Source organism: Podarcis gaigeae (genome assembly GCF_964106915.1).
Source record: "Podarcis gaigeae genome assembly, chromosome: Z".
Classification (NCBI taxonomy): Eukaryota; Metazoa; Chordata; class Lepidosauria; order Squamata; family Lacertidae; genus Podarcis; species Podarcis gaigeae.
Window position 1 is genome coordinate 16,856,024 of NC_139691.1, and position 26,387 is coordinate 16,882,410.

Here is a 26,387-nt window from a genome sequence, read left to right on the forward strand (position 1 = left end):
CCCCAAAGCAAACAAGCAGTACAAAACAGGAAGAACCCTACAAACGTTATAAATGTGGTGCTTCATTTATTATTATAATCCTTTGTTGCAAACCACGCTGGGGCCTTTTGAGAAATATACATTTCTAAAAAAGAGAGAAAAGAAGACGACGACAAATATACATTTCTTAAATAAATAAATAAAAATAAAAATATTACAGAAAGTGCCCCTGAACTGCCACATCACTATCATCATCATCATCATTTTACAAATCACTTCACGGTCTGAGGCCATCAAACCAATGTGCAACAAACTAAAAATTCTACAAACTATTAATACCATTTCAACAAACTGTAAAAACAAGGAGCTGTCCCCAGTGCTAGTCCTACTCAGATTGAAATGTAGTTTACTCAGGTGCATTAATTTCAGAGGGTTTACTCGGTGTAGAATTTAGCTGAATAAAACCTGATAGAAGAGGCCTGCTGGATCTAGTCCAGCATCATGTTTTCACAATGGCTACCCACAGATGTGAATCATGAGTAACGAGGAGGTGTTTTGCATGGGTGTTTTAGCAGGCAAGGTAGTTTTCCTTGGGGGGGAGGGTCAGAGAGATAAGCAGCAGGGCACTGGTTTTGTGCTGCAGGAGTTGAGGATGTGAAATTATTTGAGGTGACCAATGAGATACCCTCCAGATATAGTTGAGGTACAATTCCCATCATCCCCTGCTGGCCATGCGAACAGAGTCTGAGGGGACTTGGGAGTTCCAACAATTTCTGGCTTTCTCCTCTTATACTGTTGTCCTTGAATCCAACAGTACCAGTTAGCTGCTGGATCAGGCCAGTTGCCCACCATAAGTTCTTAAATTTTGTTTGCTACCTTTATCATCTTTATCCAGGAATCACAAGTGGCAAAACTTGCTATAGCACTCAAATCCAGCTCACAGATTCCAAAGAGGCATTTGATTGGCCCCTAGGATGTTGGACTAGATGGGATCCCTTTGGGTATGATGCAGCATGGCTTTTATGTGGTGTAGTGAGGTGACCCAGGTTTGAAATCTCAGCTAACTGTGAAGCTCATCAGGTGATCTTGGTTCAGCCACTGGCTTTCAGTTTAGCCTACCTTAGGGGGGGGGCTTTGATAATAAAATGAAAGCAGAGACAACTAAGCTGCATAGCTACAAGTTCCTCAGAGAAAAGATGGTATGAATAAATAGCTATGCCATATTTTCCCACTTGAAAATCCACTTGAGAACTCAGAAGCGGCATTCAAAGCGAACCCAGAAGTTATCTCTACAGAGAATGAGCTGCCATTTCTAATTTTCATAAGTCTATGTTTACCTTAACGCTCCCTCTGTAGGAGACCTCAGAGAAAGAAAGCAGAATGACACACTATCTGAACTTCTGGCCAAAATGGAAAGCCAGTCTAGATCACGATCCTTTATGGGCTCAGTAGCATCGTTCTGCATAGTATTATCTCTATGATACAAGACCTTCTATATGTTGCCTTGGAAGTTAGAATCGGGGAGGGGGCGGGGCGGGGGAAATCTCAGCTTATTGTCAAACCAGAAGTATGTTCTATACCATTTTCATTTATCTAGATTCCAGGGGCGGGAAGAAGCTAAACCGCCCTTCCTCAAGATGGATGCACAAGGGCGCGGAAGTAGGGCAGAGAAGTGTTCGATGTAGAGATATAAATGTAGAGGGACACATGTAGAGGGACACTATGTAATGTCTGTAGTTTAAAAAAAAATGAAAACTGTTATAAATTCTAAATGCTTACTCTTAACTTAACTGTTGTTGTTTTTACTGGAAATTTCATTGTTTTATTCTTTTAATAAACCGCTTTGAGGTTGCGTTCTTTTTTTAGCAATCAAACAGTATACAAATCCTCCGTCTCTCTGATGCTTGGGGAACTTGTAATCCAACCCTGTGTAGGTCGCGGTGCCCTTTATCAAGATGGCAGCGTCAGGTTCACTCCGCCCGCCCCCGCCCCTGCCCAGCCCGCCCTCACAGCGACGGCCCCGTTGCCCGTATCCGAGATGGCGAAGCGGCGGTTATTTTCCAGTGTCAGGTGGTGAGAGGTGAAAGGCGGCGGCAGCGGCTCGAGGAAGATGGCAGAAAGCGAATGGCAGCCAGGTAAGGAAGAGAGCCACCCACCTTCAGCCCCACCTTGGAGAGTGGCCTACCTTTTAGGGTTGTTGTAACTCCTTTCCGTGTCACGGGGACTTGCTCGCGAGGAGGGTTGCTGTGGGGCTACTCAGGACCGGCTCACCCATGAGGCAAGGTGAGGCGACAGGATGCACCAGAGCAGCAGATCCCCATGTCGATCTTTCTCTCTCCCCCCTTGTTTCTTCTCTTGCCCCTTCCCTGGTGCCATTTTGGGGTCTGACTCAGGTGGCAAAATATTGGGGCTACTCAGGGTAAGCCGAATTGTTGTTGTTGTTGTTCTCAGGGTGAGCCTGAGCTGCTGCTGCTACATTCTATCCATGATAAGTGGGTGTTGGCACCCCATAACTGGAACCAAGCCATGAGCTCCCCTAACCCCACTGCTTCCAGGGTATGTCCCCAAAGCGAGAGAATGGGCATTAAAATGGCAAGTGCAGATACAGTATACGTAGTGTTGCATGGCGGGGCAAAATGCCATAAATAAACCCTAATGTCACACATGCTGCGTAATGAGGTTTGTCCAGGAAACAGATCGCAAAGATGTAGCGAGGAGCTCAGTGGTGATGTGGACCCAGGGGTGGGGCACCTGTGAATAGCTGGGGGGTGGGGTGGGGCGAACGGTAAATTCCATGCTCAGGATTGTTAGAAAAGGTGCTGAAAATAAAACTGCCAAGATTCATGATGCCATAATGTAAATGTAATGCATCGCCACATTTGGGATGCTATGCACAGTTCTGCTCACTTCATCTAAAGAAATGAAATTGTGGAGCTGGAAAAGATTCGGAAAAGGGCCAGTGAAATTATCCAGGGGGTGAGGAAAGGTTGCAACGTTTGGGACTTTTAGGGAAAAGGTGAGGAAGAGGCAACTTGACAGAAGTTTATAAAATGATGCACAGCATAGAGAAAGTGAAGAGAGAAAAGTTTTCTCCCCTTCTCTGAACATTAGAACTCATGGGCATACAGTGCAGCTAAATGTTGGAAGATTTAGGCAGAATTAAAAAAGTCCTTCACACAGTACATAGTTAGAAACCCTTCCTGTGGTTTCTTTCAAATAGTACTCTGAAGCATTACCGTCTCCAAGCATGTCTTGCCAAATGTGGAGGCAGAACTAGCCATTGATAGCCTTCTCCACCATGAATGTGTCCAATCTTTTTTTAAAGCCACCCAAGTTGGTTGTCATCATTGGCTCTTGTGGGAGAGAGTTACATAGATTAGCAATGTGCTGCATTTAGAAGTGCTTCCTTTTATCTGTCCTGAATCTTCCAGTATTCAGCTTCATGGGGTGTCCATGCAGTCTAGTGCTGTAAGAGAATGAGAAAAACTTTTCTCTATCCACTTTCTTCATGCCATGTATAATTTCATTGAGTGCTTCTGCCTGGCTGGGATGGGTCCCTTGAACTCTGATAATGGCCCTTGCTTGCCCGAATGGATGGAAGAGAGAGATACGTGTGCAGAAACTAATCACTTATATGACAGTAGAATTTACATTTGTTGCCCTACCCACTTTGGCCTGTGGCTCCACCCACCACTGGCAGGCAGACCCTGGGAGGTTGTCCAGACGGGAATGCAGTCCTCAGGTTGAAAAGGGTTCCCTAGTTTTCCCCCCTAAACTTCAGGGTTGTTGTAAAGTTTATTGGAAGAAAGCGGGATGTAAATATGGGCAACGATACTCCACTGGTAACCAACTGCAGATTTTCATTTAGCAATGTTGGGTTTAGAGTATCAGGGACCAGGTCCCGCCCTACAGCCAGGAAGGTCATCAGGTGACCTTGAGCCAGCATATCTCTCCCTTAGACCACAGAGGGCTTTCATGTGGCTAAAACGCAGAGAAGGCGAGAATGTGTCTGGTGGTATAAGATAAGATCCACGTGCCGGATGCGATTATTTTTGGCAATGAAAGATACAGACTGAATGGCTTTAATGCTTTGACACTCTGCAACCTTACTGGGAGTAAACTTAAGACATTGGCGGTCGCCTTTGTGGTTGGGGACCGAAATCCTCTCTCTGTTCTCTGCACATCTCGCCTCCCCCCTCCCCCCCCGCTGCTTTTCTGTTCCACTTCTCCTTTCCACGATTCTTGGCTCCCTTGATTCTTGGCTCCCTTGCGGCAATGTGACTACATTCACCTTGTTTTGCTGGAACAGGAATGTAGAGCAGAGCCATTCATCCTTGAGAGCCCTCAACTTTAGAAAGGGAGCCTCCCTCTGTGCAGGAGCGGGAGGGGATCAGGGCACTTTTGACAAGGCGCTGGGTGAGGGGAGTGTTACCTGCTTCCTGGCTAATGAGGAAAAATGAACCAAACCATCTACCTAGTCTGCTGGTGGTGGGGAGGAGGCTGAGTTCCTGCTGACTTTGCAGCTTGATAATCTGCATTCTCCCCCCCACCCCCTTCCTGGCACTCATCCAAAGGCCTCCAGGGACTTTAGAGTGCTTTGCAAGCTCTAAACCTCCTTTGAAAGCCATCCGTGCCAGGGGTTTCTCTCTGGGCTGCAAGTTTGCTCCACTTTTAAGGCCAAAGTGATTTGTGGAGACAGCTATCTGAAAAGCAAGGGCGTCCTGTTTGCATTTAGGACCCTCTCCTGAGAGCGGTTGCGTTAAATTTTACTTGCATGTGATAATTTATAGAATCATGGAACTGCGGAGTTGAAAGGGACCCCATGGGCCTCTGCGAAGCAGGAATCACAGCTAAAGAATCCCTGACAGATGGCCTTCCAACCTCCAATTAAGGAGACTCATTTCTTGCAATTTGAATCCACTGGTTTGGATCCTGCTCTCTGGAGCAGCAGAAAACAAGCTTGCTCTGTCTTCCAAATGACAGCCCTTCAGATATTTGAAAATGACTATCAGGGAACAGTGGAACGGACTTCCTTGGAAGCTGCTGGACTCTCCTTTACTGGAGATTTTAAAACAGGTTGGCTCGCCACATGTCAGGGATTCTTTAGCTGTGATTCCTGAATTGCAGGGGATTGGATTAGATGACCTTTGGGGGATCCCTTCCAATTCTCTGTTTCTGTGATGCTGTAAGGTCATCCAAGTTGGTAAGGTCATCTTTGCCTATACTGTGGGGGTGAGTTTCACAGCTGAACACTACTGAGTGAAGTACTCTCCTTTATCTGTCCTGAATATTGGATTTTAATCATGCTCCACATAGGGAGTCAATACTAAAGGTAAGTGGATTTTAATAATGGCCTGAAAATATTTTCTTTAGAAAGGAACTCACAGTTGAGAACATAGCAACATCTTCACAGTCCAAATGGTTTGAATTCTTTCTCCTTCCAGAATCCCCCGAGGAGGCAGCACTGCCTCCTCCCCACCGAAATTTCATGATCCCCAAGAAGGAAATCAACATGGTTCCTGACATGGGGAAGTGGAAACGCTCACAGGTACAGAATGTTTGGTATATTTCTGGGGAGGTACCATTGGCATGTGGGTTGAGCAGGAAATAGTTCCTGCTGAGGGGTCACTTTGGTATCTCGGCTGTACCACTTGAGACTGAAGTTGGGAGGGGTCTCCCATGTTAAATCATGGGAGGGGAACCTCTGGTCCTCTGCATGTTGCTGAACTGCAACTCCTATCATCCTTGGACAGTTGGCCATCCTTGCTGGGGCTGATAGGATTTGGAATCCAACAAAATTCAGAGGGCCACAGATTCATCCCCCTCTGGGTTAAATGACACTCCATGCTTTCTCTGCACATAGAAAGCTAACCTGTCTGGGAGAATGGTCCCACTTAGTCTGTGGCAGGGAGCTAAAAAAGCCAGCTTTCTACTTTCAATCCTTTGCTGCTGCAGAAGACTACTGTCTGTCAGCACAGAGTTGCTGGGAGGTTGGAGAAGAGTGGCAAAATCTCATTTTCCAACATCCTTCAATATTGTGGCAGTGGAATACTTTTAACTGACAGCAGCCTGACCCAATCAATCTCTGTCACATTCCTATCAATTTTGTATTCCATAAGAACATAAAGAAGAGTCCTGATGGATCAAGCCAAAGATCTATTTAGTCTTGCATCCATTAAATGTTGTTGTTGCTTATTAATTGCCTCCTAGGTATGTCCCAAGGCGATGTACAAAATATAATAAAAATATAATTTAAAAACCACAGTTCTCACAGTGGCCAGTCAAATGCTTCTGGGAAGCCCACAAACAGGACCCAAGTGCAACAGCAACACTCTCCCTGGTATTCAGAGGCATCTTGGCAGTGAAAGAAGAACATAATGGCCATTGATAGCCTTATCCTCCAAAGATTTGTTAAAACTCCTGTTAAAAGAACTTAAGAAGAGCCTGGTTATTGGATCAGGCCAGAAGGCACCCATGACAGTGGCCATCATCCCTGACTGCTGGCTCTTCTCACTAGGGATGATGGGAATTTAGTCGAACAACACCTGGGAAAGTTGAGAAAGGCTGATTCAGGGGGACACTGCCTCTGACATTGGAGGTTTAATGTAAGAACCTAAGCAGGGCTCTTTTGGATCAGGTCAGTGGCCCTTACAGTCCAGCAGCCTGTTTCCATAGTGGCTGACCAGATGCCCATTATGGGACGTCTGAAAGCAGGACCTCAACACAACAGCAAGTTTCCTCACTTGTGATTCCCAGCAACTGGCATTCACAGGCACCCTGCTTCTAACAATTGCCATTACAGCTAATTCAATGTGATGATTCTTAAAATTTGCAGTTGTTTCATGCCAAATGCTTGTACCTCATTTACTCAGTGCTGATTCTGCTGGCTATCTTGACTGCACTGGTGGAAAAGTGGGCAATCAGTCTTAAGAAACATGCCTTCTCCCTGGCATGCCTATTCCCCATGGATCTCTCTCTCCCAGGGCGGGATAAGCAACATTGCTGGATTTTTCATGGAATGTTGTCTGGCTAATGCTCCATTCTTGCTTTCCCTCTCTCTGATATTATTATTATTATTATTATTATTATTATTATTATTATTATTATTATTAAAATAGGCTTATGCAGACTACACAGGCTTCATTCTCAAGCTGAATGAAAGCATCAAGGGCAAGAAGCTGACCTGTGAATACAAAGTCTCTGAGGTAAGCCAAAGTGTGAGGGCTCCATGCTCTTTCTATTTTCCAGTCCAGGCTAATTTTTATTTATGTATTGGCTGCTGTTGCTGAATTTGTATTTTATCCAATTCTATTTTTTAGTTCTGAGTTTGATTTTGGGGTTGCTTCATTTATATATTGTTTCCCAAGGCCAAAAAGTCTCCAAGCATTTGGTGCATCTAGCTCAGAACTGTCTACACTGCCTGGAAGAGGCTTCCTTAAGATTTCAGGGAGGGGATATTCCCAGCCCTACCTGGAGATGCCAGTGAGGATTGAACTGATGACCTTTTGTGTGCAAAGCAGATGTTCTGCTGCTGAGCAATGGCCCCTTCCCCTAAGAAATAAAGCAAAATTTTAGTCCTCATGGTTCTGAATAATGGCCTCGGTTAAAGCTTTCTTATACTGAGTAAGACCATTGGTCCAAATAGTTCAGTGTTATCTACGCTGATTGGCAGCAGCTTTCCAGGGGTTGCAGGCAGGGGGACATTCCCAGCCGTACCTGGAGATAGCGTCAATGATTGAACCTGCAACCTTCTGCATGCAAAAAAGAAATTGTGCTGCTGGAATCAGCCTTGTACTGAGTCAGAGTGATGGTTGTCTGTATCAGTACTGTCAACACTGGCTGGCAGTGGCTCTCCAGGGTTTCAGGCAGGAGTTTCTCCTAGTCCTACCTGGAGATACAATTGAGGAATGAACCTGGGACCTTTTGCATGCAAGGCATGAGCTTTAAGACTTAGATATGCCTCCTTCCCTAAAAATAGGGAGTCTAGTCCTCATAGGTAAAGGTAAAGGTACCCCTGCCCGTACGGGCCAGTCTTGCCAGACTCTGGGGTTGTGCGCCCATCTCACTCAAGAGGCCAGGGGCCAGCGCTGTCCGAAGACACTTCCGGATCACGTGGCCAGTGTGACATCGCTGCTCTGGCGAGCCAGAGCTGCACACGGAAACGCCGTTTACCTTCCCGCTAGAAAGCGGTCCCTATTTATCTACTTGCACCCGAGGGTGCTTTTGAACTGCTAGGTTGGCAGGCGCTGGGACCGAGCAACGGGAGCGCACCCCGCTGCGGGGATTCGAACCGCCAACCTTTCGATCGGCAAGCCCTAGGCGCTGAGGCTTTTACCCACAGCGCCACCCGCGTCCCTTTTCTAGTCCTCATAGTTCTGAATAAAAGGCTGGATTAAACAAACACAGGAAGATGTTTTAACCTGAGTCGGACCACTTGTCCATTTAGTTCAGGCAGAAGAAATGATGGCTCTTGGCTTGGAGATAGCATGATGCTGTCAATTTCCCCCATTACTCTCTCCTCCTGCTGCTCCTGCAATGCTTGAAGGGCTAGAAAAGCTGCTGGACTTGGCACTTCCCCACGGCCTTCTGACACAGCAAAGGATCGAATTCAGGCTTGGGGGACTAGAGGATTTCTCATGCACAAGGCCTCCGGCAAAGTCAGAGGAGTTGCTCCTGCTGTTTTTGTCCTTTGTCTACTCTTAAAGGAGGAATTCCTTCCCGGAGTATGTGCTGCCCTTTGGAGCGGCAGCATTGCAAGCCCCTACCCCCCATCATTCAGGAACAGAAAATCCCCCACATCCCAAATGAACATGTTTCAAATATACAAGAGGATCTGCAGGGCATCTTCTCTTCCTGAAAAGAGTTGGTTCCTATTCACAGCACTAGCTAGCCCACCCCACTTCTTGAAACTCCATTCTGTACGCTCTTCTGAGTTTCTTTCTTTCTTTTTTTTAAAAGAATGCTCAGCCCTCATTGTGCTAATCTTTGTGGGATGTATTGGGGAAAGGGTTGCCTCGTTAGTTGTCCTTTTTTATTACTAAATAATAATAATGGTGTAGTTGTTGGAGTTATATAGACCAGGACCTGGGAGAGACCAGGGTTCAAATACTCCCACCTGGCCTTGAAGCTCACTGGCTGTGACCTTGAGCCAGTCACTGCCTTTCTCAGCCTAACCTACCTCACAGGGGTGTTGTGAGGATTAATTGAGGAAGGAGGGAACCATGTGTGATACCTTGAACTTCTTGATGGAAAAAAGGTGGGATATACAGTGGTACCTTGGTTTTCGAATGTGATCCGTTCTGGAAGACAGTTCAAGTTCCGAAACGTTTGAAAACCGAAAACTCAATAGCTGACAGCTAGGCCTCCGCATCTTGCACTCAGCAGAAGCCACGTGGCATGTTCAACTTCCAAGATGCGTTCGAAAACTGAAGCATTTACTTCTGGGTTTACGGCGTCCGAAACCCAAAACGTCCGACTTTTGAAACGTTTGAAAACTGAGGTACCACTGTAAATGCAATAGATGAAATAAATAAATAAGAAATAGAAAGTTCTGCCAATGATCAGCTTGGGATGTGTGCTGATGTTTTGAAACATTTGGTCTCTGGTGAGCAGGATGTGTGATGTGTTTGTGTCTGCCTTCTGCCTAAGTAGACTCCTCTCCCTTCTCTTGTCAGCCAATTGAAAAGCTGATTGATCTCCTGAACACGCTTGACAGGTGGATTGACGAGACCCCACCAGTGGATCAGCCATCTCGCTTTGGGAACAAGGCTTTTCGGACGTGGTACACCAAACTGGACCAGGTAAAGCAGTAAGTGTGTGTCTGTGTCTGTTTCTGTGGTAGTGAATGGAGTTGCCCAATTCTCTTCTAGCTCCATTTTCATAGAATTGTAGAGTTGGATTGTGGAGTGTCATATCATTGTAGTGTGTCCTATGATTCAGGTATTGCCTTAAAGCCATTTGCTTTTGCTTGGTCTCCTCTGCACACGTTCCTGCTTGTCAACAATCTTTTTAAACTGTGGTGCCCAGAACTGGACACAGTATTCCAGGTGTGATCTAACCAAGGCAGAATAGAGTGGTACTATGGCTTTGCTTGATCTGGATTTTGTTCACGGCCAAAGGAAATCTTTTTATTTGGCTCTTGCATTGAAGGGGAAAGGGTTCTACCTTTGGCATAGTTTGACTTGCTTATTTTCCTGTGTACATAAAAGCGCCTAGATACGCCTGTTCTCTTCTTCACCACCACCTGGTAGTCTGATTTGGTACTTCCTAACAAGAGCTGTACCACGTTGGCTGTTTTTTAATTTTTGTGTCACATAATTTATACAGTGGTACCTCGGGTTACATATGCTTCAGGTTACATACGCTTCAGGTTACAGACTCTGCTAACTCCGAAATAGTACCTCGGGTTAAGAACTTTTGCTTCAGGATGAGAACAGAAATCGTGCTCCGTCAGCGCAGCGGCAGCAGGAGGCCCCATTAGCTAAAGTGGTGCTTCAGGTTAAGAACAGTTTCAGGTTAAGAACAGACCTCCAGAACAAATTAAGTACTTAACCCAAGGTATCACTGTACACCACTTGATTTTATTTAACCCCCAAAGCTGTTTACAACAAGAATAAAACAATAAAATTATCAGTAAAAACAACTCTTAAAACATTAAAAAAATAAAAGCAGCAATAAGCTTGAAACCAATCCAAACACACACTTGTGTTATACATGTCTAGGTTAGGCTTGTCTAAGCACAAATGTTTTTTGCAGGTGCCAAAAGCATTCAGTGAAGGTGATTACCTGGTGTCAATAGGCAGGGAGCTCCAAAATGTGGGCACTGCCACACTAAAATGTCTTGCAAATTGGCTCTGAGATGCATGGTGAATTATTATCAAGGGATAGCAGCCTCTTTTCAGCAAACACAATAAAAAATATTTTGGCGCCTTTAAAAAAGGAAAAGAAAAGAGACTAGCAGATTTTTTAACTCATAAATTTCTCCCCCTTTTTGATTAACCCCTCCTAGTGGTGAAATCTCCCTAATTACATTAAAGGAGGAGCTGAAAGCTGTAATAAAAAGGGGGTGGGGAGAGAGAAGGGCAGTGATCTGACGCTTCTCAAAGTTTGAGTGTGGGAATAGCACCTGACCAACCTAACACCCTGGCTGTTTGTTCCTTTAGGGGGCTGAGAACCTGGTGGCCACTGTGGTTCCGAGTGAGCTGTCAGACGCCATCTCCGAAGTGGCAGTGTACCTGAAGGAGTCAGTGGGCAACTCTACTCGTATTGACTATGGGACAGGTATCTGTCAGGGGATGAGCAGACTGACCTGGAAGCTTTTCCCCACCCTCCCTGCTTCAGTAAAGGGGCCTGGACCATCCCAGGTGGCCTGCTGGATGTCCTGGAAGCTGCTCTGCTGATGCCTCTGGGAAACCTGCAAGGTGGACAGGCTGTTCCCTGGCAACCAGTATTCAGCAGCAAAATGCCTCTGATTATAGAGACACCCATCTAGCCATCAGGGCTGATTACTGTTGTGGGGTGGTCAGCACCCATCTTTTATAGCATCCTGCTCTTAAAGGGATTTCTCTCTATTCCCAGCAAGACTCAGAGATTGGAGAGGGAGCAGCAATGGGCTCTTTGGGCTCTTTCTGCTCAGACGTGGTGTTACAAAATCTGTTTTGCTTTCAAAATAGCACCTTCTTCTGCAGGAGGAGGCTTTCTTAGATTTGCATTACTGCTAATGTGTAATAAAAGCAACGAACATTAAAATGACTGCTGATCTTCAAAATGCCCACGAGCAGGGCAAGCAGATTTGGTGTGCCAGTTAAATGTTTAAAAAACCCCACCTCCAGGCAGGTCTGTTGTCTAGTCGGTTGCAAAACTGCTGTTGGTCACGAGGTGGTGCTATTGTATTGCTGTTAAAAGTGAAGATTGTTCAATGGCGGTTCTCACTTTGTATGGCAAGCCTGCTGTTTTTCCTTTTGAGGTTGATAGTTATAAAGGTTGTTGATTCCTTTCTCCTCTTTTTTATTGAGTTTTATTGAAAATTTTCAGTGGACAAAAAAGGTGAAAGAAATGAAACAAAAACAAAAAGGTGCTTGAAACTGTAATACAATACGATACATAAGTAATGTTATTATTCCAATGAGTATACAATTATTAACAAGTCATTATAATTTTTATAAATGCATTCCAAATATCATTATATTTATCCACACACAATCTGCATCTTAAAAGCAGTCCATTCATATATTGCAAGAGTTGTCATATCTTCTATCCATTGATCAAAGGGGGCCATGGTATTAGCTTTCCAGTGTCTTTTGGCAGAAGTAAGGGCGCAGAGAGTCCATCCACGCTGACCAGTTGTCAAACCCCATATCATTGGTATGTGGTGTAGGATAATATTTTAATCTGACAATTTTAATTTCCACCCCCTCCTCCAAATAGAATTTATACATCCTTATACTTACCTCCAAGGGATGTGGGTGGCGCTGTGGGTTAAACCACAGAGCCTAGGACTTGCCGATCAGAAGGTTGGTGGTTTGAATCCCCGCGACGGGGTGAGCTCCCGTTGCTCGGTCCCTGCTCCTGCCAACCTAGCAGTTTGAAAGCACATCAAAGTGCAAGTAGATCAATAGGTACTGCTCCGGTGGGAAGGTAAACGGCGTTTCCGTGCGCTGCTCTGATTCGCCAGAAGCGGCTTAGTCATGCTGGCCACATGACCCGGAAGCTGTATGCCAACTCCCTTGGCCAGTAAATTGAAATGAGCGCCGCAACCCCAGAGTCGGCCACGAATGGACCTAGTGGACAGGGGTCCCTTTACCTTTACCTTAATACTTATCTCCAAAAAATCGTAGGCGGATAAACCAGGCATTCCTTTTTATAAACAATATCACTTGTTCTAATTGCCAACATTGTTGTTAAAATCTTTATATAAACGTTAAATTAATGAAATTGGGTGGTAATGAGAGCATTGTGGTCTTTGTCTGGTTTTGGTATAACAGCAATATTTGCTTGATTAAACATCGTTGACAGAATTCCCCGATCAAATATCTCGTCATATAATTGGCAAAGTTTTGGTGCTGAAAGATCTACATATATTTTATATTGCTCAAAGGAAATTCATCTAAGTGTTTTACCACTAGCCAACTATAAAATTGTTTTCTTGATTTCTATTTCAGATTTTGGGTTTATTAATAGTTGTTTCTGTATATCATTTAGATATGGTATTTTTTTAAAAAAATAACCTGTATCTTCACTCACTATTTTCTTTTGATTGTTATATAATTCTGAATATTTATATATATATATATATATATATGTATATATATATATATATATATATATATATATATGTATATATATATATATATATATATATGTATGTATATATATATATATATATATATATATATATATATATATATAATATAATTGATTATTAATAGTGATTGAATTTTTATATAATTTTTCTATTGACTTTTTCTATTTTTGGATATATAATGTAGTTCCTAAAAACTCCAACAAGTTCAGAAATCCTGCAAATACTAAGCTGATCCGTTAAATTCAGTTCTGTTAGACAGAGTATGCACATAGTTCCCAGATTGGGAATAAGCCTCAATTCTGTCAACAGAAATAATCTTTTTAAAGTGCTTGTGTGAATGAAACAAAACCTTATAGATAGCATTTTTTTTTAAAAAAAAGCAAGTTGCAAAAAAGAAAGTAAATAAAATGAAGAACCGCACCACAAATAGCAGTGAAAAAAAGAAAAGAAGAAGAAAAAACAAACAAAAATACAAGAGAAAAAGCAAAAAAATTGACCTGCTTGACTCAAGTTTGTGACATCCCTTTATTCTTAACAATGAAATTACAGGTCACTCTTGAGAAGATAATAATATTAATAAAAAGAAGAAAGGGGGGGGAGCCATCTTAAAATATTTTACAGAATAGAAAGGAAAAATGCCTAAGCACTTAATTCATGACAAAATATGCTTCAGTAAATGCTTTCCTGCTTCCTACATTTCTGCCCTTGGCGATTGAAAGGGCCTAGCAGGCTGTTTACCTAGATCCATGCCTCACTTGCCCCATACGTGACATCATGTGTGTGGCAGGTGGGCTGGAGAAAGCAGGACTGAGCTTTCCTGTGCATTAGCTGACATGCACAGGGTTCAGTCTTGCTTGGGGAGCTTCTCTCCACCTCCCCATCATCAAGTGCCAACTTTACCAGGTTAGGTAGGACAACCTGCTATCGTTATTGTGCCAGATGATTGACTGGTGGGTGAGATAAAGATTTGGCCTCCCAGGACAAAAACACTCACTTCCCCATCTTAAACAATGTTGCTTATATGCTTGTACTCATCCTGTGTTTCCCAGCTCGTCCGGATTAAGATTGGAAGCTCCTTCAGGCATAGAATTGTCTCTCCCCCACCTTTGTGTGTGTGAAACTTGGTGTAGCCCCACATTCATAGGTGTCTCTCTGCATAAATGGTTGAGAAATGCTGCCTCCTTCACTACAGATCCTCTCAGGTGCTGAGGTTGGCAGAGGGGGCTGTCAGGGAGGGGCTTCTCTGTGGTGGTCCCTAAGCTGCAGCACTTGTTCCCTACAGAGGTATGCCTAGCATCTTCATTGCACAGCTTACAGCAAATGCTGAAGACACACCACTTTATCCTGGTCTTTTGATACTTGAGGTGTATTTTTTTAGGACCCACCTTATTTCTGTGATTGTAAATTGTTTTAAACTGTTTTTTAATATTGTGTTTTAATGCTGTCATCCACTCTGGGACTTTAGGGTGAAGGATGGGCAATAAATAAATAAAGGTAGCCATGTTAACATGTAGCCCTCCAAAGCATCATGCAAGTGCAGAGTGTTTTCGTCCCTTGTCCTGAAAATTGTTCCCCTTCCTGTCCTTTCATCTCAGGTCATGAAGCAGCGTTTGCCGCCTTCCTTTGCTGCCTTTGCAAAATTGGAGTTCTCCGGGTGGATGACCAGCTGGCCATTGTCTTCAAAGTGTTCAACAGGTGAAGCTGGTGTGTGTGTGTGTGAGAGAGAGAGAGAGGGGGGGGGCCCCTAAAAATCGACCCTGTGGTATCTGAAAGTGAGTTTTTAATAATGGCTCAGCCCAGCAGAGGACGAAGCCTCTGCTACAGTCTTGCATGAGAGGGATGGGGGGAGGGGAGAGAAGAATAAGTAATCACTCTCACCACCTTATGGTCAAGAGGGCAGTGAGAGGCTCAAAGGCTTTGTAGGCAAGGCCTCATGAGAGCACCTTAGAGAGGCTTCCCTGGGGACTAGTCATTTATTTACCGGTAATAGTATTTAACAATCCCCCTCTTCCTCCAGGTATTTGGAAGTCATGCGGAAGCTGCAGAAGACCTATAGAATGGAACCGGCTGGGAGCCAAGGAGTCTGGGGCTTGGATGACTTCCAATTCCTTCCCTTCATATGGGGCAGCTCACAACTGATAGGTAACCAGGGAAAGCTTCCCCACTGCCAACTCCACCAGCTCCCCAACCAGGGCTTATTCCATTAAAAAAGAAAAAGAAAAAAATAATTTTTCAATCAGGCACCCTAAGGCAAATGGCACCCTCCTTTTCCACATTTCCTCCATTGCCTTGCATGGGAAGTAATGGTCAAAATGGTCTCTCCGTTACCTTGCATGGGGGTCCTCAAACTGTCTGGTGGGAGAAGCAGCTCCCCCCTCGCCCTTTGCCAGGGACCCTTAGAATGCTAGCCTGTTGATACATCTTCTCTTCTGTGAAATTTGTTCCATTGTGGCAAAGGGGTTGAGGGATGGGCCTAATTTCTCCCTTTCCTTTGCTATATGTAACTCTGATCAAAGCTCACAGTACTGCCAACCTCAAATAATACCCGTGCTCCCTGTTAACGAGTGATCAAAAGTGCCCATTTTGTTGCTGGTTAAGAGAGGACCCTGCTTCTGTTGCGTAAGAAGTGATGATGGGCTTTTACCTAGAACAATTCTCTAACCCCCAATTTGCCACACTAAGGTGGGGGGATGGGTGGTCCCGATAAGCCTTCAGCATCTAAATGGAAACTGCCCTGAAACATAATGCTTCCTTCTCAGATCACCCAAACCTGGAACCTCGACATTTTGTGGATGAGAAAGTGGTGAATGAAAATCATAAAGACTTCATGTTTCTTGAGTGCATCCTATTCATTACAGAGGTGAGACTGAGTCCCACCCCCAGTCTTTGCTACTGAATCATTTTATGAGATTTTTCAAAGATGCATGCTTTTGTAGATTCCTGCATTGGAGGGGGTTGAACTCAATAACCCTTGGGGATTCCTTCCAACTGTGCAGTTTTATGATTCTATGCCAGATCATATCTGGGCTCCTTCCCTCCACCTCCTAACCCTCCTATCTGTGCTTTGTGAGATCTCCTTTCCAACATTCTTATGGGCAAAGTTCCAACAGCATCAACCTCAAAGCACATTAGCAAAAGAGAGAACCCCAAAGACAGAGAATTCAGGAAGCTGAGAGAGAGAGGAAGGTAGAAGCAAAGGATAGGAATGTACCCCTGCCAATAGCATGAGCTTCTTTGACATCTTGGCCACTGTAAGAACAGAATCCTGGACTAGATGGGTCTTTGGCCTGATCCCTTATGCTTCCTGGCGCCCGGTGGGTACCTAGTTCTTTAAGGCGTCTGAAAGGAATTGAAACTGCTGACATGCTAATGTTATGGTACAAATTACAGTGCAACAGTATTTGGAATAGTGTGTAGAGTTCTGGCCATCAGCCTCAAAACGGATGTTGTAGAGTTAGAAAAGATTAAGAAAACAGCAAGCAGAATGATCAAGGGGTGTGTGGAGTGACTCACCTATGAAGAAAGATGGCAGACCTTTTAGAGAATGTGTATAGAAAAGCCACATTTAAATGGGGGGAGGACCATAATTCATTGGTAGAGTACCTGCTTTGTGAGCAAAAGGTTCCAGGCCGAATCCCCAGTGGCATCTCCAGGTAGAGCTGGGAATGTCCCCTGCCTGAAGCCCTGGAGAGCTGCTGTCAATTGGTGCAGGCAGTACTGAGCTGGATGGGCTAATGGGCTGATTCAGTGTTCTTCCTTAATTCAGTCCTTTATTCAGAACCATAAGGACTAGAATCTTACTTTATTTTTTTGGGGGGGGGGGGGTAGTGCCGTGGCTCAGTGGTAAAGCTTCTACCTGCTTTGCAGGTAGAAAGCCACAGATTGATTCTCCTATGACATCTCCGAGTAGGGCTGTTTCCTGCCTGAAACCCTGGAGAGCCTCTGCCAGCCAGTGTAGACAGTACTGAGCTAGGTGGCCCAGTGGCCCAACTCAGTATAGAGCAGCTATAGGTGGACCAGTGGCCCAACTCAGTATAGAGCAGCTTTCCGTGTAAAGCCATGCCCTGGCAGTTTGTAGAGGGCTTCATGGTCCTCATTCCATAGCGTCTTGTGTACGGATGGTGGTTGTTCCTGTTTAATTTTTTAAAACAAACTTACTAGGGAAGGAAAGAAATGATGTTACATGACTTGCCTAGGGCCACCCAGCAGGGTGGCTCTTTTCCAGCTGGGCCTGAGTCCAACCTGCCGTTTTTTGTGGATCATGCTGGCTTTCCTTGAGCTTAAGACCCACCTGATATTTGCAAACCCTGCCCTTAGGAGTGCAATGGAATGTGCTCCCTCTTCCCTCTCCTCCTCTGGAGAGCATTCACAATGTTCTGAGCTTGGGTGCTCTACCCAAAAGAAACATCCTTTTAACAAAGGGCTATAGCTCAATTATCTTTCTCGTTGGTGGGCATTGCCCTTTTGCCTTTTCCTGCACTAGGCCACTAGATGCCGCCAGAGTACTATCTTTGGTGTCTGCCAGCATTGAGAGCCCTCTATCGGCATCTAGTGGATGAGCATGATCATTGCAACACCAACAAAAAAATATGGAAGGAATTTTATTTACATGTTCTACCTATAGAGAGAGAAAACCCTCTAGTTTCTGCTTCCAAACTTCATTGCTCAATAAGCATGCTCGGCTGATTGGTTGAGCCCCCTCAAGTTACAGCTGTCATACCAAAGCAATCATTTGGGAGGAAATATGACTATTGCCCCAATCTCTTGTTTCCCTAAACAGGGCACTGTTCTGATGTCAGCTAATTGCCATGAGTTTGGACCTAGACATCCTGGTGGTGCTGTCTGGGTATTGCTGGACTTGTAACTCCAATCATCCATGGCCATTGGCCATGCTGGCTGGCAGTAGGGGTGGTGGGAGCACTGGCGAGAGAAGCGCTGCCAGCCTGGGGATGGCTGGGTTGGTTGTTGGATTTTTTATTTTTATTTTTCGAAACTTCCCCCATGCCTCTAGGTATCTTCAAATGCTAGAACAGCACCCCTTTCAAATCACACCCCTTGTTCCCCTGGGATTGGGGAACATAAGAAGAGCTTGATGGATCAGGCCAGTGGCCCACCTAGTCCGGCATCCTGCTTTCACAGTGGCAAGCCAGAAGCCCACTAGTGGCAGCCCAGAAGCAGAACCCAGGGCCAAGAGCACTCTCCCCTTCCTGTGATTCACAGCAACTGGCATTCAGAAGCATTGCTGCCTTCAACCACGAGGGCAAAGCATAGCTGTCATGGTTAATAGCCATCAAATAGCCCTCTCCTCCTCCATGAATTTGTCCAGTCATCTTTTAAAGCCATCTAAGTTGGCAACCATCATTGCCTCCTGCGGGAGCTAGTTCCGCAGTTAAACTCTGTGCTGTGTGAAGAAATCCTTTCTTTTGTCTGTCCTGAACCTTCTAGCATTCATCATCGTTGGATTCTTGCGACTTCTACTGTTACGAGGGAGGGTGAAGGCGACGGAGCAGATCCAAGAGCAGGAAAAGCAAATGTTGGATTGACTATTTGCAAGTTCTGCCCGAGTTGGCGTTCTTTTAAAAAAAATCCCAGAGAAGGGCAGGGCAGCCCTTTTCCCTATTTCACTGCCTCCCAAATTTGGAGGGTTTTTTTTTGGGGGGGGGCAAGGGAGGCTGGGCTCTGGTTTCAGCTGGTAAGGAAGCAAATGACAGGAAGGTGCTGTGTTGAGCTTGCCCCCCTTTCCCTCCCTCCCCGCCAATACCTCCCTCCTCATTTTTTTTTTAACCGACAGAGGAACCTTTTACAAAAGGCTTATTCTCTCGGGAACGGAGAGGCAGGAACGCAGCGTCTGTGAGTAATTTCCTGCTCAATATGGCTGCCCTGACTCACTCCGTTCCCCTGGGGTCACTGCGGGTCTGTGGCGCTCCCGCTCTCTCGCTCTCTCCCCCTCCCTCTCCCCCCCCCCCCACTCTGCTTGCCTACTTTTCTTCTCTCCCTTTGTGGCTAGAATGAGCCACAGAGTTCTCCTCGTGTGTGTTTGTGTATGTGTGTTAGTTTTTTTCCTCCTCCCTATTCCCTCCCCCTTTTCCTACTTCCAAACAATAGCAAAAGGGCTTCAGTGAGAGCAGATGTTGGTTTGGAAAAGCTGTGCCCGCCTGGGTGGGGTGTTGTTTGTGTTCTAGTTCTTTGGGGCGCACAAGAGTCTGGTCCTTGCAAGCCAACCTGTTTTTCTTCATTTTTTTTCAAGAGGCAATACCCATTTTGAATGCCACCAGCAATCGGCCTGAAATTCTAAAGCCTCGAGGGCCAGGATGTTGGTGGTCAGGAGGGGACCAGCTTCCTTTGCACTACACAGACAGGGTGGTGATTGTTACCAAAAAACCCCAATGTGAAGCCCACAAACAGGACCTCGCACAAGAGGAGCTCTCCTCTCCTGCAGTTTCCAGCAGCTGGGTATTTAGAAGTACTTCGGCCTCCATCTGTGGAGGCAGAGTATAGCCACTATGGCTAGTAGCCATTGATAGTCCTCTCCTCCTCCATCAATTTGTCCAATCCTCTTTTAAAGCTAACCAAGTTGGTGGTCATCACAGTTCAAATGCCAGCTTTTCCAACATGGGCTAGGCAGGTCACCTGCCTGGAGACCCAGCTTAGGCAAAAATGAGCTATACAGACCAATGGTCCTGGCTTGGTATGGATAGGATAGGATAGGATAGGATAGGAGGATCATCTATTCCAACCTCCTGCAGTGCAGGACTCTGCAGCTGTCCCTTATGCAAGGCTGATAACCTTGGTGTTATCAGCACCACATTCTAACCAACTGAGCTTCTTTTTCCCTAAGTTCAGGGACTTCCTACCCCCAAAGCAGATGACCTGTGAACTGCGGTGTGGAAAGTAGGAGAAACCGCTGTTGCAACTTCAGCATTTTCCCAAGTTCTTGAAGATTAGGAGCTTGCAACAGTAAAGGTTTGCCCCAGTGCAGAGGCATGCTCTTTTACTTTCCTTGATTTTCCCCATCCCACCTCCTCTCTTCAGAAAATGCCATGACTGCAGTAAAAGGCATAATGCCCCTGAATGGCCATAGCTCAGTGATTAAAAGACCTGCTTTGCATGCAGAAAGTTCCAAATTTAACCCTCACAGGCACCTGCAGGTAGGGCCAGGAGAGAGACCTTGTCTGAAACCCTGTGCCAGCCAGTGAAAATGGTCCTGAGCTAGATGAGACCTAGTGGTCTTGCTTCCTGTGGACAGTGCTGCACTGTGCTGTCTCTTCAAAGAAGGAAACTTAGTACAGTCGTACCTTGGAAGTTGAACAGAATCTGTTCTGGAAATCAGTTTGACTTCCAAACTGTTCAGAAACCAAAGCGTGGCTTCCGATTGGCTGCAGGAAACTCCTTCAGCCAATCGGAGGTTGTGGAAGCCCTGTCGGACGTTCGGCTTCCAAAAATAGTTCACAAACTGGAACAGTCACTTTTGGGTTTGTGGCATTTGGGAGCCAAAACATTTGAGAACTAAGCTGTTCGAAAACCAAGGTGCGACTGTATTTTAACCCACTGAGGGCTGAGCTCTTGACTGCTATCATGAGGAATTCCAGCCAACATTTTTGTTCTGGGAACTCAGGCACACAAGCCTGTCCTTCTGTATGCAAGGGGGAAGTTTCCTGGGAAAATTTTGGTCTATCTTATTTTTTCTGGCGCTCATGTACGCTGCCAGGAAGTGGAACTTAACATCCATTGCAGCTGTTGGGGGAGGACAGAGGATATTCTTTTTGTGGCTTCCTTTCTTTTTTCCTTTTTACCCAGAGTGCTTCAGTGCTGAGGTCACCAGATTCTAAACATATGACTGAACTCTTTCTCTCCCTCCAATCCCAAACATCCCTGTGTGCTCATGAACACTCACCCACCCACATCTTCCTATATACATAAAACGGTAAGGCTATTGCCATGTAGCCCCCATTGGAAGGTTTGTAGTGCCTCATCACAATCCTGGATTTGCAGGAAGGAACAACTCAACAGGCCACAAAAGTGAGCTTGCATGGTATGAGAAAGGAAAGCTTTTCTTTAGGAATTCTTTAGCTGTGATTCCTGCATTGCAGGGGGTTGACGTAGATGCCCATTTGGGCCCTTTATAGTTCTATATTTGAGGGGTTAATGTGGAGGGAATGGCCAAGGACTCGGCGAGCAGAGGAACCGCTAGTATATATCTATATGCATAGACAGGTGAACACACAGACACACACTGTGGGATACTTTTTCACTTGTACAAACCTACCTGTAACAACAAACCGTTTGGGCTTCCTGCACTGGAAAAGTAAGTTCAGAAATGCAGTCTCATCCCCTCCTGCTTTTAGGGGATAGCCATGACTGTTTTGGCAGTTTTGGATTTTGGAAGGGGGAGGGGGAGGAAGTGAGGCTTTCTTCTTCTTCAAAACACCCCTGCATTGTCAAAAGTTCCTTATTTTCCCAAGTTCCTTTTTTTGGCCTTGTGGTTGATGACGTCACTGAATCTTCCCACAAGACGTTTGCCTCCATTCCCCCTGCCTTCCCTTGAGAGTAAGTTGCATTCTCTGGGTGTGCCCAGAATCTATTTCTCTCTTCCGCCCCCACTCCCACTCCAGTCCCAAACTGAGTTCCCCCCACCCTTGTTTTCCCCTAACCTTATCTGTGGGTTATCTTGGTCTCTAGAAACTGCTGTATTTTTTAAAATAATACTTTATTGACTTATACCTCACTCTTCCATTAAAACAACAACCCACTAACAATCAAAGCAAAACTTTTGTCAAACCAACAATTGGTTGTTGTTGCCGTTGTTGCCCAGAACATTAAACAGACACACAATTTAAAAACAAAGCAAAAGCACCCTAAAGCAGATCAAAACATTGCAATCCATTTTAGAGTTAGAAACATTCCTAAAGCAATTACAATTAAAACTAAAACGTTGTTAAAAACATTAAGTTCAGCAACAATGTTTTTAAAATATATGAGTAGCAGAAAACCATCTAGGGTGGTGGTTTGATGACAAGAGAGTGAAAGGACGGCTAAAGGAGGATAAGGAGATTGTGGCAGCGATGCTTTTGAATCTCAGTTGCTGGCAGGCACAGGAGGGGAGAGTGCTCTTGTGCTCAGATCCTGCTTGTGGGTTTCGCAGAAGAGGCATCTGGTTGGCAACTGTGAGAGCAGATGCTGGACTAGATGGGTCAGCAGGGCTCTTTTGATGTTCTTAAAACATTCTAAAAGCAATTATGAATTAAAGAAAAAATCCATCCAGTGATATTGGGATTGTCAGGAGCAATCTTTTTCAGCCATCAGATGCCTGGGTAAACAGGAATGTTTGAAAATTTCTCTTGAAAGCAGAGGGAGACAGGATGCACCTTTTTAGGGAAGGCATTTTGCAGTGGGAGAGCCAACACCAAAAAGGCCCCATCACAGATCAGCACCAGGTTTTGCTTCCATTCTGCGTAGTAAATTTAGGTGGCTATAAATGATGGTGATAAATAAGGAGAATAGAACAATTGAATCATAGTATGGTGTTTGGGTCCCTTCACTGCGGGGAGTAGGACTAGGGTCATGATGCCTGGGGTAAGGAGGAGGATGCCTTTGTGCACATGTCAGGAGGAGGAACAGCAGATTCCAGTACTGGAGCCATGCTAGAGGGGAATGGTGTAAGCACCAGAGCTGCCCTGCCCTTGTATTTCTGCAGAGCAGATTTCATTGGCCTGGATGATGGCATCCAGTGGGAAATAAGGAGTGCAGATCAAGTAGCTGTGTGGTTAAGGACATTGGGGACATCTTGTCCAGTGGTGGTCTGGAACGGGGTGTGCCAGTGCCTTGTGGTGATGGCTTGTCTGTGTCTTGTCTTCCAGATGAAGACAGGCCCATTTGCTGAGCACTCCAACCAGCTGTGGAACATTAGCGCTGTCCCTTCATGGGCGAAGGTCAACCAAGGCCTCATTCGCATGTACAAAGCAGAGGTAAGGTCAAAGCAGAGGGAGGTGGGCCTGGAGCAAAACCTCTCTCCAGCTCAAGTTGTGGGGTGGGTGGGTGGGTGGGTGTTGAAAGAGGCCCCAGCCAAATGTTCTCTTTGTCTTCTTCCCAGTGCCTGGAGAAGTTCCCTGTGATCCAGCACTTCAAGTTCGGCAGCCTCCTCTCCATTCAGCCTGTTGCATCTTAAGGAGGTTTTGGAGGGTATTCTTTCCCCCATTTCTGGAAAAAGAGAGGGGGTCAGAAAACACTGGAGAGAGCAGAGTGAAGGGCCAGAGCTATGCCCATTCAGCCCCACCCCCGGCCCTCAGGCAATGCAGTCCATTCATTTCCGCGGATTATTTTTTTCCAACTTTTGGGGATGTGGGACAAACCACCAGGAAGATTTTCTGACTCTCTTAAAGACCCCGCCCCCTGCATTTTGAAGAAGGGAAAACCCGCCTTGGAATGTGATCCCATGACTTTTAACACTGGACCACAACAGTATGTGCCCTCTCTTTCGCTCTCCCTCCCCCTGCACAGGACTATCCTTTGCGCCCATTGCTTTTGTTCTATTTTATATCTATATTTTTAAAAGCTTGCTGAATTTCAGTCTAGGGAATCCAGTCTGATATCATCCTGAGGGGCTCCACATTTCCTATTTGAGGCCTCCCTAAATGTTTTTATTCCTGGTTGCAAAAGTGTAAGAGGGCATCTGTGTTCTCCCCTCCCTCCCCCCTGTCATCTTAGTTATGGGTCCTGTCTACATCATCAAAACCTGTCTCTAACCTACTTGAGCTGTGACTTGGCTCCTTCGCAGAGAAACTAGGGGCTAGTAGTTTAGGGAGGAAATGGGGTGCTCTCCCTCCCATTTCCAGTACTGTTGCCAAACTAAATGTGTTATGCTTTTGGAGAGAGGCAGGACCATCAGTTCAGCTTCAAGCTGGTTCAGATGCATCCCATTTCATGATCCCCTTGGAGGCAACATGTTGTCAAGTGCTCCCTCCCTCAGGTTCCTCGCAAACAGGTTCACAGAACATTTTTGCAGGCACCAACTAAAAAAAAGCTACCCTCCATCCACATACAAAGAGGGTTTGTTTGTTCGGGGGGGGGGGGGTTGCTGCAAAGCTTTTGGGTGATCTTTGCAATAAAAAATAAAAATTCAGAGAGGTGTTCAAGAACGTGGCTGTATGCTCCCCTTGCAAGGTATGCTGGGCTGCTTCAGAAAGACCTGGGCTTTACTTCATTCAACCCAGGCAGCACTCAGGGCTTTTTGCTACACTTGGCAGGGCTCTTAACAATTTGGTTGAGTGCTGCCTGGGTCCTGTACAGCCTTAAGTCCTACACCGTGCAAAATTTTGTGCAGGTGATAGTTAATTTTGGCTTGTATTTTTACAGAGGGTTGCTTGAGAGCTCCTTTTCCTAGGAGCTAGTGGAAGAACTGAGAGCCAAAGGTATGCTAGGCTGAGCAAAACTGGTTTGAGCTCACTGGGAACTGTCCCAACTCTAAACTAGGCAAAAGACCTTGCTGTGCCCTGCCTTGGTGTTAATTCTTTGCTTCTTTCAACCACAGGATCACCCTTCCCCACTGCTAATTACTAAATTCTGATGGTAGGTTATTTTTTATTTTGCTCGTTGGAGATAGCCTTTAAAAATAATTTTCAGCATTGCCAAATATTGCCTTTATTGTCCCCTTTTCCAATGGCTGGACTTCTTTTGGCTGGCGGGTTCATGAGTGTGGACCTTTGGGTGTTCAGAGGTGGCTCCACCTTGGCTGAACACTACCTCTGCTCTAGACCTTGTTCTAATCTCGGCACTCTTGACTGATTCCAAGGGAATGGAGCATTTTGAAGGTCTCCCTTATTTCTTTTCTTTTGGAGGCTTGTGTGCAAGTTCATGTTTAAACAGACCCCAAAAAAGGAGGGTTCAGCCACTTTGTGTGGACTGCACACACTACTCGTATCCTGCTGTGAGTTTGCAGCCTCTTTAACTTTTGGTGTGGAGCTTTGTGAGAGAGATGTGCAACCCTTCATACGTTGTTTTACTCCCAACTTCCATCAGCACCAGCTGCGAGTCCTAACAACATTGGGAGGACTAAAAATATTGGGAGGGTGCCGCCCCTGATCTAAGTGGTAGGCATGAGAAGGAAGGTACATAAATGCAGGGGTTGCACCCCCCCTCCCATTTGCATATCCTACGTGGAAAAACCAGCACAAAATCATTATATGTATAATAGCTGGAGATGAGCTTTCTTTTGACCTATCCAGTTAAAAACCACACCCCTTTTCCACATTTAACCCTCCACACACTTAGTTGGAGATAGACAACTTAAAGAAGTTTGGAGTTGGCTTGAGAGAGCATGGTTTCACATTTCAGGGACTGAAGCATTAATGTTTCGTTTTGCTCTTGCCTCTGGGTGAAACAGGCTTGGCAGGTTTTGGAACTAAAAGCTTGGCAAACCTGTTTATCTAAGATGTGTCTGCCAGGGCAGCGGGCTCCCTTGGCCAGCTTGCAAATTGGAACAGGATACCTTCCTGTTAATGTATACACACCATCCTTTGAGAAGGCCTAATTTTGGCTCATTGAATGCATCAAACATTAGTGGTGTAACAGCTGCCTCCTCTTTCGTCTTCTGCAAAAACCTGGGTCCTTCATTGTAGCTCAACTCCTCCCATGGACCACCCACCCTCCTGTTCCTTGGCATGGTTTCTATCGCCTCTGCTGACTGTTGCAAACACCCCCCACCCAAGAAGCGCATGTAACTCCCCTTGGCCTAGAATCACCACCTGACAAGGCTCTCTGTGCATGGCACTCTTTCCTGACTCCTCTGGTTTCCTCTAGCATTGTGGTTTGAATTAAAAAGAAGAAAAAGTTTAATGTTTTGCATCTAATGGCTGTCGTGGTTTGTTCGGCGTGAGGGGTTGGTACAGTCGTATGGAAGGGGATGGGGCAGAATTTTTTTTCTGGCAGCACTGAAAGCCCTGCGTTCAATCCCTGACATTTGGACCAGCCCAAGACATTCTGCTGCTTGAGGCAAAACACAAAATGTTGCTCCCCTGTCACTGCCTCCTTCTCTGCCCCCATTGCTGCTACTGGTGCCTCATCCTCTGCTGCCACCTGAGGCAACTGGAGGTGGCCTGGGGGAGCCTTG

The 26,387-nt window shown here is 45.5% G+C and overlaps 1 protein-coding gene across 2 annotated transcripts; it reads left to right on the top strand.

Annotated features, from left to right (window-relative positions):
- The first annotated feature begins 1,964 nt into the window (after window positions 1–1,964).
- On the top strand, window positions 1,965–26,127 carry PTPA (protein phosphatase 2 phosphatase activator). 2 transcript variants are annotated; one of them, XM_083722486.1, is made up of 10 exons: window positions 1,965–2,114; window positions 5,424–5,527; window positions 7,098–7,184; window positions 9,654–9,779; window positions 11,142–11,259; window positions 14,878–14,977; window positions 15,300–15,424; window positions 16,042–16,142; window positions 23,140–23,247; window positions 23,373–26,127. In XM_083722486.1, exons 1-10 carry the CDS (start codon window positions 2,090–2,092, stop codon window positions 23,445–23,447), a joined length of 969 nt encoding a protein of 322 aa, XP_083578612.1. In that variant the 5' UTR covers window positions 1,965–2,089; the 3' UTR covers window positions 23,448–26,127. The 2 variants fall into 2 exon arrangements, with proteins under 2 accessions (XP_083578612.1, XP_083578613.1); XM_083722487.1 differs by having other exon boundaries at window positions 2,025–2,262.
- Window positions 26,128–26,387: the final 260 nt, after the last annotated feature.